The following is a 13,030-nucleotide window of genomic DNA, read 5'->3' as shown; positions in this document are numbered from 1 at the left end:
CAATGGTAGTACATTCAGGTTGGAGCAGATGCGAGAGTGGCTCGGGTTGCCACGTGCATGCAGAAGCGGTTGGATGGCAGAGGCATATGATGAAAGAGGAATTGCCGCCCCTTTCATGCAGAGAAGCGTTTTGGGAAGTGGGCTGTGACAGGGATGGGCGCTTGCAAGAGCGGCATGTGGTGGCATGCTGTTATCATGGCCTTTGTCTCGTTGTGGGAGGTTGACTTCCAAGGAGGCTGGTGGTGGTAATACCGCAGCTCGCACCATCTTCCTAGCAAACAATGAATGGCCCTTCCCTCTTCCATGCAAGGCGGCTGCAACCAGGGTCATAGGAGGTATTAACAGGGAGACGCTAGGCGAATCCAACAGCCTCTGCGGCAAACCGAGTCAATACATGCACTACTAGTATTAGCTGTTGCCTTTGACTTGTAACCCCCGGCTGTCTTTGATGCCTTGTGTGTCAACTGAGCACGGGTGAGCATCAACGTGACGAGACTCATTGGTGGTGATGCGGCGCGCTTCTTATGCTGCAAAGACGAGCGTCTGCGGCGTTGATGGTAGGCGTCGTGATACCCCTTCTGGCTATCTCTACCGCGTCAGTAACAGCACACACACGTGGAGGGCATCGTTGAGATTCAATGGCAGCACTTGAAGATGCGGTGGGAGCTTTGCAGGGCGCTCGGTCTGGCCAGGGATTGGCTCGATGCGAAGCCGTTGGGGGGTGGGTTGCCGCCGAGACGGATTGGACCAAGGCCAAGGGGGAAGGACAGTGGCGCGAATGTTTGCACTGACAGCGCCTTTAGGGGCGAGCCGGGCCGCCGGTCAAGTCTCGGACGTACCATCGACGGCAGAAGAGAGGCGCGTTGACGATGCCTTGGCGTCATCAGTACCCAAGACACTGGGGTAGCCGCAGCATCGTCCGATATGCACGGTGGTTTGAACGACACACCTTGCAGTTGGAGGTGCTCAGGAGGCTTGAAGCTGAGACGGCACCCATGCAGTGGCGCCAGTAGCTCGTGGAAGGGTCGTTTGCCATTCAAGTCCACCGGGAGTCTAGTAATAACAGCCCTCGAGTTGCTCGAGGATTGAAGCCCAATATGACGACAACTGTCAGGTATATCATAGGTGAAGAGTTGATATGGAGAAACGGAGCAGACCTTTGGCAACGTTACTCGCTGAGACTCGACTTGTGGAGAAGACGAGCCCGACCGAAGCTGATGCGCAGCCTGAATGCTCCAAGGCTGCATATCCCAAGGGTGGAAGAGCTGAGGGAGCCGATATTGTGCAGAATTGGAACCGACATGATGATGCTGCGGCGGATGTAGTTTGAGCGAGAGGCGAGAGCGCTCTTGGAACGTAAGAGGGACAAGGTACCAAGTATGGCCACCTCAGGTGAGAGTTCCCGTCCTAGCAACCCTGTCCTTTCACGTTGCAGTTTGGCCAATCCTGTACTTGTAGCCCTGGCTTGTGCTGACTTGGCTCGACGTCGGGCGGAATGGCCACAGGACAAATAATGAAGCACGGAGTAGTCGGCCGGTAGGCGGTTTCATAGCCGTGCAAGTGTGTCTGTACAGGGTTTCAGCCGAGCATCCTGTTTGGACCAGAGCCATTGCCAGCGGCATTTAGTCACGGCGTGGGCGTTGATAAGGACAATTGCCAGATCAGCCGGGCATTGGTTGTGAGACAATGCATGGGCATGGCATCCAAGCAGAGAGCAGGCGCTTCACGCGCAGTAGCACGCTGTGTGATGTGCTTGGCCTCCTTCAGCCGCCCCCGGCCTTGGTGCGATTGAGTTACTTTGGTTTTTTTTTTTTTTTTTTTTTTTTTTTTTTCTTCTGTTCCCTCTTTCCTCTCCTTCCCACAGCATCCTGTTTCCTGGCCGTGGGCCCCTTGGTCAGCAGGCTTCTTGTCTCATGTGGTTTGGGAACCCAGGGCGGCCCGCTGCCAGAAGTGGACGATGCTGCAGCGTGTTTTTTTTTTTTTTTTTTTTTTTTTTTTTTTTGTTTCTTCTTGTGGGATGCCGGTCTGAGGATTCGTACTACTAGTCGCAGGACAAGTAACAAGTTGAAGGGCGAGGCTGCCAGAGAGAGAGGCTGGGTGGTATGGTCCTTGTACTTTTTGCAACGGCCTGTACAAGCAGTCCTTGTACTGTAGCAATGTCGGCATTTCACACTCCGTGCTCCATATTGCAGAATCGCGAACAAGGCCGGGACGAAAGCGTTAGTAGTCTCCGCAGCGACTATCGGCGAAGGAAGCGGTTCCGCGGTGGGTTGGAGGCGCTCCAACTGGAGGCCTGGAGCACTCTGGAAGAATGGCAAACCCTGTGGATTCCGCTCTGCCCTTCCGCTGTGATCGTGATCGAGTCACGGGCCAGGCGATGTGAGGGTGAAGAAGCCGGTGCTTTTGCCGCCTCTCTCTCTCAGTGACGTTTGTTTCAGTGTGGCAGATGGGGAGGGGAAATTGCAGCAACGGGAAGGAGCTGGTCCCGAGACGCCAAAAGAGCAATTGCCTCGAATCTATCCATACCTACTACCTTTCATGTACAGTAGTGCTTGCCGCCTGTCAGTTGTGGCAGCGGGCATCCCACGGCTACAGAGATACCGAAGGTACTGTACAGGCACTACGCGGCCGGTACACGTACGGAACAGTTGCGCTTGGCCTGTGCGTCGGTGGCTCTCAGTGGCCGGCACTCCGCCATGGCCCCCTCCCGCGTGCCCCCAAGTGCCTCCAAAGACCCCCAAGGCCCCATCTGCATGCACTGGACCCAATGGCCTCCATGCTCCTCAGGGCTCCATGTGCTCTTTTACCCACTGGTCGTGGCCCCTTGTACCTGGTAGGTACCGGCTGCTCGTTAGCCCTCGCTAGCCCTCCCCTCCTTCCCCCAGATTCTCGCTTGCGTCCAAGCGCTGCTGCCATCCGATCCATCGACAAAATTTTCTTTATTTTTTCTTTTCCCTTGTCTTCGGTGTGATCAGATGCAGCTCCAGCCGCCGGGCTCCTGATCTGCAGGGCCCTTTTCCGCCCGACTCTCTTTCTGTGCTGTGACACTTATTCTTTTCTTTTTGCGATCCCTTCATTTCGCTGCTTTTGCTCCGTGCTTGTGGCGTAATACAAAGCGGGCAATTCGTATGTAGGTAGGTACTTTATGTATTACCACTACTCCAAAAACCTACTGGTAGGTAGTGCCACGTTTAGGACTCAGGTTGTTCTTGTTGTCTCTTTTCTCTCCGGTCCTTGATACCTACTAAGATGTGCTGTATTACTCGTACGTACATACCTATTGCACACCTCCCGTATCCCCCTTGTCCCTGTCTCCATGCCCTCTTGCTAGAGGTATTCCCCCATTCTTCCATTTCAGGTTTCCTTTTCCTTCCCGCTGCTGCAGCTATCAACCCACCTATTAATCCACCTTTGTCTATGCCTGTCGGCATTCTCTCACACACAGCACAACAATACCTGTGCCTGTCTCTCTGTCTCTCTGTCTCTCTGTCTCTCTGTCTCTCTGTCTGTCTGTGTCTCTTGTCTGCCTGCCTGTCTGTCTGTATCTCTTGTCTGCCTACCTTATCCACCTGTCATGACGCCCCGGCCAAAAGCCCTCATGGCCATCCCTAACCCTCTATCTGCTATAGGCACATAACCAACTTCCTCTTTCGTGACACTGGTTCGTGGCATGCTAAAAGCCTCATCGCTCTCTAGCCTCTACCTTAGCCTCCTCTGCTGCCCTCTGGGCCTTAGCCCTACCTGGGTACTAGATTCAATGTGGCCCTGCGCATCAGAGACTCCGTAGCAATAAGCGAGCGTATTTGCGATGCCGCCTCTCGAAGGCTCCGTGTCTGTGCCCTGGCCGGCTCCGCCCTGGGATGGCCTCTCGTCTGCTTTGCCTGTGCTGGGACACACAGCACGGCACATGCAGTCCACGCCATGTCTGTTTGTAAGGTATGTACATACCTTGCCGACCTTACTCGTACACACATGCATCCCAGAGGTGTTGTAAGTACAGGCCTTCCCGCCCTGTGCCATAATGCCTCCCGCCTTCTGACGACGTTCAACTTGGCTCGCCTGATGGTGTGGTGGGCTGCGGCCTGGATGGCCTAAGCCTTGACCTTGCTCTCAAACAGGCTTGGTCCTCCGTGCCCGCCACCTGGGATCCTCGAGCTAGATCCCGAGCAAACCCGCTTTGTCGACTTGAGCGCTCTGGTCGGGATGCTCTGTGACGGCCATGTTGCAGGGGTCTGGTTAAATGCTTCCGGGGGGCCATTTGTCGTCGCTGGTATTAGCCTCTGTGCGCGTGTGCTGTTTGTGCTCCTTGGGTTCGAGTCCAGGTACAACCACAGCGTCGTCGACCTGGTGACCCCCTGGCCACCACGGGCTGCATCCTTGGGCGTGGGAGCGCCTGAGGTCCGGGTATGGAGGTATGGACGAGTACAACTGCGAGTAGGTAGGTAGGTACAGTACTCATACACAACCACGGCTGGATGCCACCCCTTGTCCACCGTGGGTATACTATGTACCTATAGTAGGTAGTACTACCTCCCTACCTGTGGCATCGTGTCCCAGACCGAAGCTCTGTTGCCTCTAACCTCGGCCCTGTTCCAGCTTGACAAGTGCCCAGCAAACTCGGGCAGGCCTTGGCACCCTGGTGGCGCCTCTCGCGACATAAATCGCACTCGACTGCTTTGCGCGGAGCTCAGGCCGCGTTTTGGGCCGCTGCTTTCTGCTTGAGCAGACAGGCATTTTCCTCGCTCATCTGTCCGGCGTCCTTCTTCCCTGCCAGTCAGTGCCAGTCGTTGGCCGCATCTATAGTATCTCCTGGATGAGACCCCGCGTTCCCGTTGCGCCTCTTTTTTCCCTCTCCCGAATACATACCTACCTACCTTACACTTTTTTTTTCGACCGGCTTTTTTTAAATCCCCTTGAATTTTTTCTTTGGCGGGGTTGAGTGGTCTCTTTTTTTTTTTTTACGCGCCTCGCCACTACATACATCACACTCACTCACCTGCTGCGGCATTGCCTTGCCTTACAGCTTCCCCTACCTTACCGTGCCTATCAGACGTACAGTACAGCCAGAGTACGAGTGCGCGCGCAAGGAGACAAACGGCAGAGCGGAAGCGGAACGGGCCAAGGAAATAAAGGGAGCGATCCTCAAGTCGCCGGGCTGTTACCCATCAGGTAGCCCTGCCTGACTTTTGGCTGCTTGCCGCTGCTGCTTCAGTGGTATTGCTACCGCTCGTCCACCTGAACCCGTGTCCTCCCCCCTTCCCGCCATCACCCCGTCCGCATCGCATCGCATCGCATCGCATCACATCACCATACCTAAGCACACGTCGCTTCTGCCTTGGGACGCTCGAGTAGTGGGTAATATACAAGCCTCTCTGCCCCTTTGCCCCCCCTCCGCCAGTCGTCGTCGAGTCTGCGAGACTAATCGCCTGCAAGCCGCACCAGCTCCGCGCCACTCCAAAACGTCCAGTGCCCAAAAGTCGCCTGCATCCTGCAGCGTCCGACTCATTCGCTGTCCAGCTCAGCTCGCGGCCGCGCGAATCCGCTGCTGGCATCTGCGCGCGGCGGGAGGCGGCCCATAAACCCCCGCCTGGTCGCCGTCGTGCTGGCTCACTGAGACTCTCACCATCTCGCCCTCATCTCACCTCGCCCTCACCTCGCCCTCACCGTGATCGCGCCCTTTTTGCCCCGGGCCCCGCCCCCCGCCAATGATGGGATTTTGATCGTCCGCGCCGGTCCGCCCGTTCTACAGCCATGAACTCCGTCCACAGCCTGATTGACGCTCCCGCGCCCGCCTCGGCCCAGGGCCCGGCGCCGCTGGGAGCCCAGGCCGGCCTTCACCTCCACGACCACGCCCAGGAGCAGCCGCAGCCGCATCACCACCAGCTGCACCGCCTGGCCTCGCCCACCCCGATCCCGGTGTCGGCTCCGGCCCAGGGCCCGGGCCCCGGCCCCGGCGGCGGTCTCTCGCTGTCCCCCTCGGCGCCCGCGTCGGCGCCCACTCCCGTCCATACCCCGAGGCCCGAGGACCTGCAGCAGAGGCCGCTGCCGCCGCCGGCCACGCCGTCCATGGCGCACTACGCCCCCATTGCTTCGCCGCCGATGAGGCAGGACACTGGCTCGTCAATCTCAACGCAGGCCACCACGGCTACCCTGGCCTCTACAGAGACCAACAACACATCGTACAGTGCCGACACCTCCCCTAACCTGCACCAGTCCATTTTCTCCCTCAAGGATGGCTCCGACGTCTCTAACAGCCGTCGAACCAGCAGGAGACGTACCGGCCCCCTATCTCAGCAGTCCAGAGAGCGGGCCGCCCTGATCAGAAAGCTAGGAGCCTGTGTCGACTGCCGCCGCAGGAGAGTTGCCGTAAGTCGTGGCTCCCTTCTCTCTCTCTCTTTCTCTCTCTCCCCCCTTTATTTTTGTGTGCGGTGGTGCCTCTCGTTGGTGCCTCGTCCCAGGCTTGCATCGCTCGGCTGACACAATTCTGCTCCTCCCTCCCCCCTGCGCAGTGCCACCCAAGCCATCACAACATGACCTGGGAAGACGTGGTTAGCAAGTTCCACAGGTCGCACAGCCCGGCCGTCCAGGACATTGCTCCCTCCCTCGCTGCTACGGGCCGGCCTCTCAGTCCCGCAACACCTCTCAACGCTGCCCAGCCCATGTTTACGCATGACCCCCAGGAGATGGAGATTGATGCCACCACCACCACGGTTCCTGGCGGTGCCGCGCCTGGACATCATCATCAGCCCGGCCGCCCGCCGCTTAGCGAAGCCCGCATCCGCACCCCACTGCCGACTGGTCCCAGGCTGGAGAAGTCCATGTCCCTGCCGGGCATCGAGAGCCTCAAAAACGACATCCAAACCAATGCCGCCCGCATGCTGTCCGCCACGACGCGCGGCCGGTACAGCTCGGTCCAGGCTCTCTTGCTCTTCTGGCAGGACGACGACGAGGCGATGATGGTTCAGAATGCCGTCAGGGAGCTCGCTGACGTCTTTGACAAGTACTACCACTATACGTTTCATATTCAGACCATTCCCTCCTCTTCGGAAGGCTGCAAAAGCTCGTGGAGGTGGCTGTCGCGCAAGCTCAACGACTTTGCCGAGGAGCGCGACCAGCGTGACGTTTTGAAGATTGTCTACTACATTGGCCATACTTATCTGGATGGAAACCGCGACATGGTTCTGGCAAGGTGAGACATTTCGTGCGCGCGCCTGATAGTCTGGTCAATGCTGGCTCCCCTGCTGACTGTCCACTCCTTCTGTCTTGTAGCTCCAAGGATCCCGAACGGGCCTCGACAATTAGGTGGAGTGGCATACAGCAAATCCTCGAAGAGGCGTGCTCAGATACCCTCATCATCATGGATGCCGCGTATTACCCCCCGGCAAGGATCGTACGGCAGCAGGGCGTGCTCGAGATTATTGCAGCCTCCCTATCAGAGGACCACCTGACGGCTCTCGACCGCTGTGCATTCACCCTGGCGCTCGCCGAGCAGCTTCGCACACGCGCCGCACGCCAGACGCCCCTCTCCGTTGTGGAGCTGCACTCGATTCTCATGGCCCTTTACCCCAAGATGGCCCGAGACCCGGCACCCGAGCGAGAGATGGTAGTGAGCTTCCCTGCTCCGCTACACACCATGATGTCTGGGAACTCGAGACTCCCTTCCATCTTCCTCTCGCCGGTCCAGCAAAGCAGCCCGTTGCGGAGCAGCTTCTCCTACGAAAACAGCCCGCAGCTACACCTGGCCATCAAGCTCAACGACGAGAATATTGACATTGACAGCTGGAACGAGTGGCTACGAATGATGCCCGAAGGGATCAAGGACATTAAAATTGAAGGACCATTTCGGACTACTTTCAGGTAGTTGAGGGGGAAAGGGGGGTGTGGTGAGGGTGATGCACCACACCTTGTGCTTTATCCAGATCCCCTCCACCCATGATGGCACGCCTAATTAGGCAACCCCAACGGCGACTCTCACTGTGGCATTCGCGCTCAAATCAGAGTAGTAACCGTGCCTCTACCGTAGTTCGTGGGCTTTGTTTCTTTTTTATTCATTTCAAGCTCGGCGTTGTTCCGTATTGGGGCGGTCAACAGATTGGGAGGCTTTGTTCAAAACGACGATGCTCAAAAACAAGCGCGCAAATCCTCACACACACACACACATACATATACACCCACTGATGAGTCAATGACACAAAACTGTACCTCACGACATTGTAAAGCGAAGACTCGGGACTGGCAAGGGGGGATTTTGAAAAGAGAACAATTTATGTTTGGTTGATTTCTGTCTCACCCCATGCATCTCTGTCGTAGCAGTGAAGCAGTACGGAGTAGGTATCTTGGGATAAAAAGGTACAGAAGAAGTGTTAAGCCCTCGAATTCCTGACCGTCATCTGCCGAATCGACGTCATGCCTTGCCCGCACCAATTGACCGCGTGGAGGATCGCTGCTATTCGTGTCTTGCTTCGTATTATGGACATGTCAAAGAAGATGAAGCAAGGATGTTATAAGATGCTGATGTGACAGCTACCTTGTATATATAGTATAGGTATCTTGCCTACTATTTTATGCATAAGGGTACTCAATATGACTATTTGAATATCCAGTTGATACTGCGTGTTTGTCAATGCGAAAGTGGAGCGTTGCCCAGCAACCAAACTCCACTGAGCCTCCAGTCACGCTCTCACCCCCTGTAGCGTCAACAATTCACATTTTACCGCCCCAGGCCACCTTGATGTCAACACTAGGACCCTTTTGAGCCCCCGCGTCTTTTTTCGTGTATGTAAGGTCTCGCTCATAATAGCAACTTGACACCCCTCCCCAAGCTTCACGAAACATATACAGTCATACATAAGAAAAAGAAATCACGACCAACCGACCTGCAGACGCGATGCGCTCTCCCCCGAAGCGCCTGACGAGAGCCAGGGCCGCGACCAAGGAGCCCGAGGCAGCGTCATCGTCGTCGTCGTCAGCATCAAGATCATCGGCATCATCGAGGCCTGCCAAGACAGTCACAGCTTCCGCCGCAAAAGCCAGAGGCCCCCTTTCGTCGTCTCTGACCGCGAGCACGGCGAGCACGGCTGCTAAGAGGAAGACGAGGTCCGACGACGCGGAGGAGGAGCAGCGCCAGGCATCATCGCAGGTCAAACGTCCACGAGGCCGCCCACCGAAGAAGCCCCTCGGCGGAGAGCAGAAGGGCGTCGCCATGACAGCTCCTGTCTCAGCTCCGATTGCATCCAAGGCCGCTGAGCCAGTCCGCGGAGCGCGCACAAAGCCAGCAGCAGCAGCCGCCACGAAAGAAGAATCCACAGCCCCCAAGCCCGCGCGTGGCCGGCCGAGAAAAGTCGACTCGAAACCTGCGGCTCCCGTGAGCCAGCCCGAGCCGGTAAAGAGGGGCCGCGGGCGCCCGCCAACAGTCATGAAGCAGGCAACCTCGACGACAACAGGAGCCAATAAGCCCCCGGTCAAGAAGATGGTCACGTTCCGGGAGCCCGACAAGGAGAACATGGAGCCCGCCGCAGTGCCAAAGGAGCCTCCTCCTCCCACCGGCATGCGCGGTCGTCCAGCAAGGCGAGGCGGCGCGGCTGCTGGTCGACCCGGGCGACCCCCCACGAAAGCCTCAAAGCCCCAAGCCGGAGACAAAAGGCCACTGAGCCCTAAGAAGATTACGCAGCTGATTCTTTCGCGAACCGACTCGGCAGACGAGTCCGAGGACGAGCTGGCGCTGGAGAAGGTGAATGCGAAGCCGTTGGCAAAGAGCCCGATCAAACCCCCGTCAAAGAAACCAGAACCGATTCCCGCCGAGATTGAGCCCGTGGACACGAACATCGCCGTCAACGCAATGATGTTTGATATGCCGGAGATGAGCACGACGCTCTTCGCATCGCCGGCCAGGCGGCCTACTTCGCCGCCGCGGGATACCATCAAGTCTCCGGCCAAGAGGATGGCGGTGCCCCTGCCCGGATCCGCGCTCAAGCTGAGTAGCGATGCTGTTGCCCAAACGCCTTTCAAGTCATCGGCACCAAGCCTTTTGCAATCGGCCGCCAAACGGCCGCAGTCTCCGATGAAGCCCTTTGTCTTCTCTGCGCAGCAGGAGCGGGCGGGCGAATCGTCAACGAAGCCTTCCATGCTCCACTCACCGGCGAAGCGGGCGATGCCGGGCTTCAAGCCTGTCTTGAGCGCGCATCGAGGACTTCCGGCGCTGGATGAGACTCCTGTGGGGACTCCGACGCGCGCAGCCAGGTCGTCGACGAGGCTTATGATGGAGGAGGTAGCGCAAGAGGATGACGAGGACGAAGAGCCTTTTGAGGGGCCTATTGACATTCCTCGATTTTCCATGTCATCGCCTGCTGGGCCATCTTCTGAAGCTAGGTTTGCTGCTGCAGAGGCGGAGGGAGAAGAGGAGGAGGAGGCGGTGGAGGAGGCGGTGGAGGAGGCGGAAGAGGCAGAAGAGGCAGAGGCAGAAGAGGTAGATGCAGAAGACGCAGAGGCAGAGGATGGTGAGGAGACGAAGGAGGTAGAAGTAGAAGAGGCAGGAGCTGAAGAAGGTGGAGAGACTGAAGCAGAAGAAGCAGAGCCTCAAGAAGGAGAGGCAGACGATGTTGAAGCTGAGGAGGCAGAAGTCGAGGCAGAGGATGACAACAGAGCAGAGGAAGAGCCACTGGGTGTCATGGAAACGCCGGAGCATCTGCTAACCGACGAAGAGGCCGATGATGTAGTCGAGGACAGCATCATCGTCGCTACGGAGGAGCAGGAAGTCGAATATGAAGAGGAAGTGGTTGAGGACGATGATGCCGAATCCGAGGATACAATGGTTCTCGACGATATCGAGGCGGAACCCGAGGAACCCGCCGAACCTACACCAAAGGCAGAGCCTCAGCCCAATCCCCGCTTCTCACAGCTTCGAGAGAAGGACTTGGATCCCTGTCATGACATGAGCGCAATCTCAGATTCCGAGGACGACACATTGCCTTTTGCGAGAGTCACGGCCACTCCATCTGTGAGCGGAGAGCAGACGCCCAGGGCCCGAGCCAGTCGTAGCTCGGCGAGACAGTCCCGCAGATCAACTCTGGGATTCGGAGGTCTGTCTGAACAGCTCGGGACTTGGTCAGCTGCAAGCCCCGTTAAGAGCGCACGCTCCTTTGTGGTGGAGAATGAGCCTGAGGATGTTGAGGTTGAGGAATCGAACCAGGACACACCCATGAAGAATGCATCGCAGCCTGAGGGCGTTGCGCTGCTGGACATGGAAGACATCGAGGATCAGCAGCTGGACGAGGGAACCATGATCACAGACGAAGACATGGCTCTGGCTCAAGAAGCCAATGAAATGTCGCTCATGGACCCCAAAGAGGAGGAGGAGGAGGATGCCTCCAATACACGCCACTCTTTCGACGACAGCTTGTCAGACGCCAGCCAGGAGTACGGGGACGAAAACCAAGTGCCGATCGAAAGCCCTACGCCTAGCGCGGCGCCTCGGGCACCGCCGCCGGTCACTCCCGTGTCTCGGCCGGTAACGCGGTCATTCAACACGACCACCAAGGTGCCCCTGAAAGCAGCCGACAATTCCACCCCCAGTCCGCTGAAGAAGAAGAGCTTGAGCACCCCGCGAGCGGCTCCGAAGCGCCCCAGTCAGCCAAAGAGGGCCGCCCCTGTCCTGGCTTATACTCCCGATAGGCCACGGAGGCGAAGCTCACGGAACATCAGCACCATCTCCGAGGAGCCTGAGCAGGCCGCCGAAGAACCCTCGATGCCGGAGCCGAAAACGCCGGAAGCCAAAATGGACCTGTGGGCAAGCATCGGGACACCGGCGCGTACCCCCCGAAGGGACCTCAACCCCAATCTGCTCCGCGGGGCCATTGTGTTTGTAGACGTGCACACGAGCGAGGGCGCGGATGCTAGTGGCATATTCGTGGAGGTGCTCACACAGATGGGCGCCCGGTGTCCCCAGAAGTGGAACTGGAACCCCAGCAACGCAAGCAACGGCGAGTCGACCAAGGTGGGCATCACCCACGTCGTCTTCAAGGACGGCAGCAAACGCACCCTGGAGAAGGTCCGAGAGGCCAAGGGGGTCGTCCAGTGCGTGGGCGTCAGCTGGGTCCTGGACTGCGAGCGCGACAACAAGTGGCTGGACGAGGCGCCATACAACATCGACACTAGCAACGTTCCTCGCGGAGGAGCTCGTCGCCGGAAGAGCATGGAGCCCAAGTCCATCTCGAACAAGGACGGCAGCGCGGTCAGCAGCAGCTCGTCCAAGGAGAGACGCGAGTCGGCGTCTAGCACATCGAGCTCGGCCAAGACGCCCAACCGCAGGCAAAGCAGCATCTGGGTGCGCACGCCGTCAGACCCGGGCGATGAGGAGCAGGAGGAGGAGGAGGACATTGAGTGGTCCAACCTCATTCTGACGCCCGTTCCCAAGACGCCGGCCCCGGAGGCGATTATGAAGTTTGCTACCGAGACGCCGTCCAACCTGGACGACGATGAGTATGACGAGGATGACGGGTCACCGACGAGAGAGGAGCTGTTGACGCGGACCTGCCCTCCCAAGGCGCAAAAGTACCTCGAGCTTGGCGGCGGCATCCTGTCGAGGTCCAAGGACACGGACGAGAATGTGATGCAGCGGCTGATGGCTGCTCGGCGCAAGAGTCTACAGTTTGCCCCCAAGGTGGGCAGTCCCTTGGCCAGGATGTGGCAGTAAAGGATGGATCAGCAAGCCCGGTTTATGATTTTTATTTTCTCTCTCTACTTTTTTATCGTTCTTGAAGCTGCATAGGATAAGGGTAACACACGAAGCTTGCGTTGGCTAGTCGCTCACTTGGAAAGGGGGGAAAGGTTGTTTATGCACTTGGTTTATGGGATCCCCAGGATGAATCTTCGTACATTAGCATCAGGACATGCATGGCGTCTGGGAATAACGAACAAGAAGTCATTGCATGGGGCATTGTTCATAAGGAAGCCAGATATAGAATCATTGGCACGATTTTGCCTCGACATTATTATATTGGGCTACTATGTCCATGACCTGAGATGTGCTGTC

General features: G+C 57.6%; 3 protein-coding genes across 3 annotated transcripts; all 3 read left to right on the top strand.

The window, feature by feature from the left end:
* Positions 1-5,751: 5,751 nt before the first annotated feature.
* TRIREDRAFT_107796 (uncharacterized protein) lies at positions 5,752-6,366 on the top strand (the record flags this gene model as incomplete). Its single annotated transcript, XM_006965750.1, has 1 exon — positions 5,752-6,366. A coding segment is annotated over one exon (615 nt), but the record flags the coding sequence as incomplete, so codon positions are not given.
* A 164-nt stretch (positions 6,367-6,530) lies between these two features.
* Positions 6,531-7,861, top strand: TRIREDRAFT_4097 (uncharacterized protein; the record flags this gene model as incomplete). Its single annotated transcript, XM_006965492.1, has 2 exons — positions 6,531-7,189; positions 7,270-7,861. 2 exons carry the CDS (start codon positions 6,531-6,533, stop codon positions 7,859-7,861), a joined length of 1,251 nt encoding a protein of 416 aa, XP_006965554.1.
* A 1,026-nt stretch (positions 7,862-8,887) lies between these two features.
* On the top strand, positions 8,888-12,917 carry TRIREDRAFT_22417 (uncharacterized protein; the record flags this gene model as incomplete). Its single annotated transcript, XM_006965511.1, has 3 exons — positions 8,888-9,250; positions 9,374-10,496; positions 10,869-12,917. 3 exons carry the CDS (start codon positions 8,888-8,890, stop codon positions 12,689-12,691), a joined length of 3,309 nt encoding a protein of 1,102 aa, XP_006965573.1. The 3' UTR covers positions 12,692-12,917.
* Between the last annotated feature and the right edge of the window lie 113 nt (positions 12,918-13,030).

The sequence above is a fragment of the Trichoderma reesei genome (genome assembly GCF_000167675.1).
Source record: "Trichoderma reesei QM6a unplaced genomic scaffold TRIREscaffold_10, whole genome shotgun sequence".
Classification (NCBI taxonomy): Eukaryota; Fungi; Ascomycota; class Sordariomycetes; order Hypocreales; family Hypocreaceae; genus Trichoderma; species Trichoderma reesei.
Note: the sequence above shows the minus strand (reverse complement) of the source record. Positions and strands in the feature narration are given on the sequence as shown.